Source organism: Leptopilina boulardi, unplaced genomic scaffold, assembly GCF_019393585.1.
Source record: "Leptopilina boulardi isolate dan_hultmark-lab unplaced genomic scaffold, ZJU_Lbou_2.1 LbouV2_295, whole genome shotgun sequence".
NCBI classification, from domain to species: domain Eukaryota; kingdom Metazoa; phylum Arthropoda; class Insecta; order Hymenoptera; family Figitidae; genus Leptopilina; species Leptopilina boulardi.
In genome coordinates, this window is record NW_026137857.1 from 279154 (window position 1) to 285481 (window position 6328).

General features: G+C 36.6%; 1 protein-coding gene across 1 annotated transcript; it reads left to right on the plus strand.

Annotated features, from left to right (window-relative positions):
• The first annotated feature begins 2053 nt into the window (after positions 1 to 2053).
• Positions 2054 to 5059, plus strand: LOC127282307 (uncharacterized). Its single transcript, XM_051306473.1, has 3 exons — positions 2054 to 2674; positions 2716 to 4212; positions 4472 to 5059. The coding sequence occupies exons 1-3, from the start codon at positions 2054 to 2056 to the stop codon at positions 5057 to 5059; spliced, it is 2706 nt and encodes a 901-aa protein (XP_051162430.1).
• The last annotated feature ends 1269 nt before the right edge of the window (positions 5060 to 6328 follow it).

Genomic DNA, 6328 nt, shown 5'->3' on the forward strand with positions numbered 1-6328 from the left:
ACATTTTTAGAAAAAATTGAAAAAGAAGAAACACTAAGTTTAAGAAATCAAGAAGAACTAAAATCGCGTTTAAAAGACGCAACAGAAACTTGGAATGAATTCGATAGAGTCCAATCTATCATAGAAATTGCAGTCCCTGATCCTGCTCGCGAGAAGGAAAGAAGTGAAGTTGAAGACTTTTATTTTCATTATTCATCAGTAGCAAAAAGCATATTAAAGAAAAATGAAATTGGCGAAAATCTTTCCGATTCGCGAACAGGTGACATGGACAGTGCAACACAAGAGCGCATAATCAAATTGGAAGCCCAGTTGGCGTTGTCGCGAAAGCGAGATACAAACACTCAGAGGCATAATAGAGAGAGGCTCAACACCGTCGACAGTAACCACGCGGTATTCTTTAAATAAATTAGAAATTCCCCCGTTCTCAGGTGCGTATGACGAGTGGTTGACGTTTAGAGATACCTTTTCCGCAGTCATTGATAAAGATAAAACAATACCGAAAATTCAAAAATTGCGTTTTTTAAGAAGCTATTTAAAAGGTAATGCAGCTCGCGTTATTGAAAGCTTAGAAACTATAGAAAACAATTATGACATTGCTTGGGAACTTTGAAATCAAAGATATAACAACATCAGAATAATTTTATATAATCATGTACAAGCAATTTTTGAATTACTGGTTGTAAATAAAGAATCAGCAGAAAATTTGAGAAATTTATCAGATAGTATTTTGAGACACGTGCGAGCGTTAAAGGTCCTTGAACAACCAACCGACTCGTGGGATACATTGCTCATTTATTTGATAAACACAAAATTAGATATAAATACACGAAAAGAATGGGAAAAATCTAGTATTGGAAATAAAGTACCGACCTTTGCAGACTTGACTAATTTTTTAAATGAAAAATGTCAGATGTTAGAAACTTTGTACTTAAATCACAATGAACAAACAAAAGTAAACAATAAATCTGAAAACAAACCTTCTTTTAGTGCAAATAAAACTCAACAATGCAGATCCTTTGTAAACAATACGCAATTTAGAACTTATTGTAAATTTTGCAATGAAGATCATTTTATTTATCACTGTCCCGAGTTTGCGAAACAATCGATTGACGACAAACAAAAATTTGTCAAATCAAAGGGCGTTTGCTATAATTGTCTTAGAACTAATCATTTATTTGCTGAATGTAAATCGGGAAATTGCACTAAATGTAACCGCAAACACCACACCCTTTTACACGACGACTCTAGAGTACCATCAACATTTGAGAAAAAAGATGTAAACAAAAAAAATCAAGTAAGTACTAATCTACATGTGTCAGACGCATCAAAGGTCCTTTTGTCAACAGCGATAGTAAATATAATTGATAATAAAGGAAATAAGCATGCATGTAGAATCTTGTTGGACAGTGGGTCTCAACCTAATCTTATGAACATAAATTTTGCAAAACGATTAAATTTGAATCTTTTTGATTGGGAGTCGAGGGTGGGGGCGGTAAGTAACGTAGAGGTATCGAGTACACAATGGACAATAGCAACTTTGCAATCTAAAGTTTCTGATTATTCTGTAAAACTTTCCTTTCTAGTGATCCCCAAAATAACTGGACAAATTCCTTCCTCTCCAATTGACAAATCATCTCTCAAAATTCCAAATGATGTTACCTTGTCAGATCCCAAATTTCATCAACCAGCTGAAGTGGAAATTCTTCTCGGAGCCGAAGTTTTCTACGAAATATTGGGTTCTTCCAGGATATCATTGGCCCTTCCGCGAACTGCAGTATGGGACACCAAACTTGGAGGAATAATAACAGGGAAAATTGATTCGGTTCGAAAATCTCGTCGAAGCTACAGCTGTCATTTAATGAAGGATGACCTCGACAACAAACTAGAAAAATTCTGGGAAATCGAAGACTATGGGAAAATTAAACATTACTCAAAGGATGAACAGGAGTGCGAAAAACACTATGCAACTCATACGCAGCGCGACACTTTGGGTAAATATCAACTTTGACTACCATTCAATGATAACATCAACAATTTGGGGGATTGATTTCAGATGGCAAGAAGACAATTTTTTGCATTGGAGAGACGATTAACAAAAAATCCGGAATTAAAAACACAATACTGCTCATTCATGGGGAAGTATAAGGAACTGGGACACATGGAGGAGGTCAAGGGGAAATTCGGCGAAGGTTACTACATGCCTCATCAGGCGGTAGTAAGAGAAGCGAGTCTCACCTCTAAACTGCGCGTAGTATTTAACGCATCAGCAAAAAGCACCACGGGAATCTCGTTAAATGACGCATTGATGGTGGGACCAACCATTCAAACATCGCTTTTTTCTCTGATCTTGCGCTTCAGGCAACATCCAATCGCTTTCAGTGCGGACATTGAAAAGATGTACCGCCAATTTTGGATCCACCCTGAAGATAGGAAGTATCAAAAAATTCTGTGGAGAGACAATCCAAACGAACCGTTGAAAACATATCAGCTGACGACGGTGACCTATGGGACCTCGGCTGCACCATTTCTGGCGGTTAGGACTCTCAATCAGCTGGCTATCGATGAAGGGACATCCTTTCCATTGGCGGCTAAAACATTAACAGAGGATTTCTATGTCGACGACATGATGACTGGAGATGACACACTGGATCAAGCAGAGCAACGAAAAAATGAAGTTACTGAAGTAGCAAAAAAGGAGGACTTCGATTGTTAAAGTGGTCTTCAAATCATCCGGATCTCATCAAGGACATTCAAGACGAGTCAAACGATGGATTAGTAAAATTGGATCCAGAATCTTCAACCAAGGCCTTGGGAGTGTCCTGGAACTCACGGGAAGACGTGCTGATATTTGAAGTCAAACCTGCAAAAAATCAAGATATTTTAACAAAAAAAACAATGTTATCTCAAATTGCCCAGCTTTATGACCCTTTGGGAATTGTGGCCCCAGTCATAACATACGCAAAAATCCAAATGCAAATTCTCTGGAAATTAAACATTCAATGGGATGATCCAGTTCCGGAAAACATCGTCCTTGAGTGGAACAAATATCAAGAAGAATTACCATCATTAAATCATTGGAAAATCCCAAGAACCAACCGTGACTCGGATACTGAGGAGTTGCAGTTGCACGGATTCGCTGATGCAAGCGAAAAAGCGTACTGCGCGTGCATCTATTTACGAGCATCGAAAGGACAGAATCATCGCGTATTGTTACTTACCGCAAAATCACGAGTAGCACCGATAAAAACAGTCAGCTTGCCCAGATTGGAACTTTGTGCAGCCGTGACCTTAGCAAAATTATTCAAGAGTGTCAAGGAGTCTCTAAGGGTGCAAATCAATCGCGAAGTATTTTGGTCCGACTCGACAATAGCCCTCAGCTGGATTTCTTCTTCACCACATGAATTAAAAACTTTCGTAGCCAACAGAGTTGCAGAAATCCAAAGCCTTACACCACAAGCGAATTGGAAGCACGTGTCATCAGAAGACAACCCCGCAGACTACGTATCGCGAGGACAACTTCCGGGAGAATTCGTAAAAAACGAGATGTGGAAATTCGGTCCCAAATGGCTTTCGGAATCTGAATCCTGTTGGCCGGAGCATCCTTTGAAAAAAATCGAGATACCAGAAAAACGAAGCCCCTCAATCATATCGATGATGATCAACAACCAACCCTGTGAATTGTGGACGAAATTCTCATCTTGGACAAAGTTGCTACGCATAATGGCTCTTTGCATTCGATTCATGAAAAAACTGCGGAAACAGTCGTGCTCTTCAGGATTGCCATCTCCGGACGAATTATCAGAAGCAAAAAATCGGATCCTTGGACTCGTTCAGCAAGAGGAATTCTCTAAAGAAATAAAAAAACTGACAAAAAACGAGAATCTTCCAGGACAATCGAAGCTCATCAAATTAAATCCAATCATCGTTGACAAGCTGATGAGAGTGGGTGGAAGGATCAGGCACCCCGACTTGGAACTGCAACAAAAACATCCTATCCTTTTACCAAAAAACCATCCTCTCACCACTTTAATAATCCGCGAATTTCACGAAAAATATTTACATGCAGGCGCAAATGGAACCCTGTACGCGATTAGAAATGAATTTTGGCCAATAGACGGCAGACTCGCTGTTCGAAAGGTTCTGCATAATTGCGTGAGGTGTTTTCGCGTCAAACCGAAAGAAATTAATTATCAAATGGCCAATCTACCAAAAGTAAGAATAACGCATGCTCGCCCTTTCGAAAACACAGGGGTAGATTTTTGTGGCCCATTTTATGTCAAAGAAAAAAACTTTATTTATTGCAAGTTTGCGACGATTTTTCGCGCGAAGAGGTCGATCAAAAGCAATTTATTCCGACAATGGAACGAATTTTGTCGGCGCGAATAATGATTTGAGTGAACTTCACAGCCTCCTCAATTCAACAGAAAAAATGAATAAAATCGAAAATTATTAAACAAATCAAGGAATAAAGTGGCACTTTTCCCCACCAAGAACTCCTCACTTTGGGGGCGTGTGGGAAGCGGCTGTGAAGTCGCTCAAACATCATTTAAAGAGAACAATCGGTGAGACTCTGTTTACATTCGAAGAATTGAGCACATACATGTGTGAAATCGAAGCGGTGCTCAATTCGCGTCCGCTCACGCCAATATCGTCAGATCCAAATGATCTACAAGCGTTGACTCCGGGCCATTTTTTGATAGGCGATGCGCTAATGACAATCCCCACTTTGGATTATTCTCAGATACCCGTCAATCGACTTTCAACCTGGCAACATATGCAAAAATTGAAGGTCGATTTGTGGAATCGTTGGCACCGTGAATATCTGAACGAACTTAATGTGCGAGGTAAATGGCATACTGGTTCCCCGAACTTGATAAAAATTAGTACCCTCGTCGTTGTACACGAAGATAATGTGCCACCAATGCGCTGGAAATTAGGTAGAGTGCTTGAAACTCATCCAGGTAACGACGGCGTCATTCGCGTGGTTACTGTCAAAACTGAAAATGGAATTGTAAAGCGAGGCGTAAAAAAGATTTCGCCGCTTCCGATTGCGGATTAAATTTCTTGAACAAGTTCAATCCCGGCAGTATGTTACTGCGTAAATGTGTGAAATAAAATGTGAGTATGAAATGACGATCAAGTACGAAAATGTACGAAGAATGAGTGATGAACGAAAAGGAATTTAAGACCAGTACTCTCCGGGCTGGCATATCGAAAACATAAACACTGACTAATTTGACGAAAGACATTTATCTAATTGTAATATTTGAGGCGTTGCTTTGGCTTTCTTTCTTCTAAATTCAATTGTAATTAATATTAAAAAGTCCTGTTATTTTAAATAAAATTGTAAATTAGTGTCCTAAATGTGTTTTATTTTTTTATCAATCAACTTTCACAATTTGCGAAGAATTAATCAATTTAACACAAAATTAGCTTCGTAAATTTACAAAATGTCTGTTGTCATTTTTGTCCATCTTGTGTTTGTTCAACAATATTTGCAAAACATGGATTAAAAGCTCACATTTATTGCTTTTTAAATATCATTTAAAATAGTTTCATAAATCTGTTTGAAATAGTTCTTTTTTTGTATTTTTCCATAACAACAATCAAATAATAATTAATAATCTTTACTGTCACAGAGGTTAAAATTGTTAATTTTTTTGTGTTCAGTAAAATAATAGCGAGTATTAATATTAAGAAATTAAAGAATCAGTTATTATTTTTTAAAAAGCAAAATAAGGTATGTTTACACAGAAAATTAAAATGCATTAAAATAAGCTGCAACTTAAAGAAAAAATTGTTTTCAGCAAAATAAAAAAATACGTGTCGTCTAAAATTCATTGAAGAACAACATTTTGAAGGTGAAAATTATTTTCAGCTCTGACCAAGTCAAGCCTGTCTGATTTGAAATGAATTCGGTCGATAGAAAATTCAAATGACATAAAACTTATATGATATAAAATTCATTTCATATAAATTTCATTTCGAATAATTTTCATTTGACATAATTGTAAATTGACATAAACCTTATTTGAGATAATATTTATTTGATATAATACTCAGTAGTCATAAATTTCATTTGACATAAAGCTCAGTTGAAATAATTCTCATATAACGTAAAATTCATATGTCTTAAATTTCATTTGATATAAAATTGAATTAGATTAAAACTCATTTAATATAAAACATATTTGACATAATTTTCATTTAATATAAACTTAATGTGACATATATTGTAGGTGACATAAATTTTAATGGACAGAAATGTTATTTCCCATAAAACTCATTTTAAATAAAATTTATTTGTCAGAAATTTCATTTATTATAA

Coding starts and splice junctions, on each gene's coding strand:
- LOC127282307 (XM_051306473.1), top strand. CDS start 2,054: ATGGCAAGAAGACAATTTTTTGCATTGGAGAGACGATTAACAAAAAAT. Junction 2,675..2,715: donor CAGAGCAACGAAAAAATGAA/GTTACTGAAGTA, acceptor CGATTGTTAAAG/TGGTCTTCAAATCATCCGGA. Junction 4,213..4,471: donor AAATGGCCAATCTACCAAAA/GTAAGAATAACG, acceptor CAAGGAATAAAG/TGGCACTTTTCCCCACCAAG.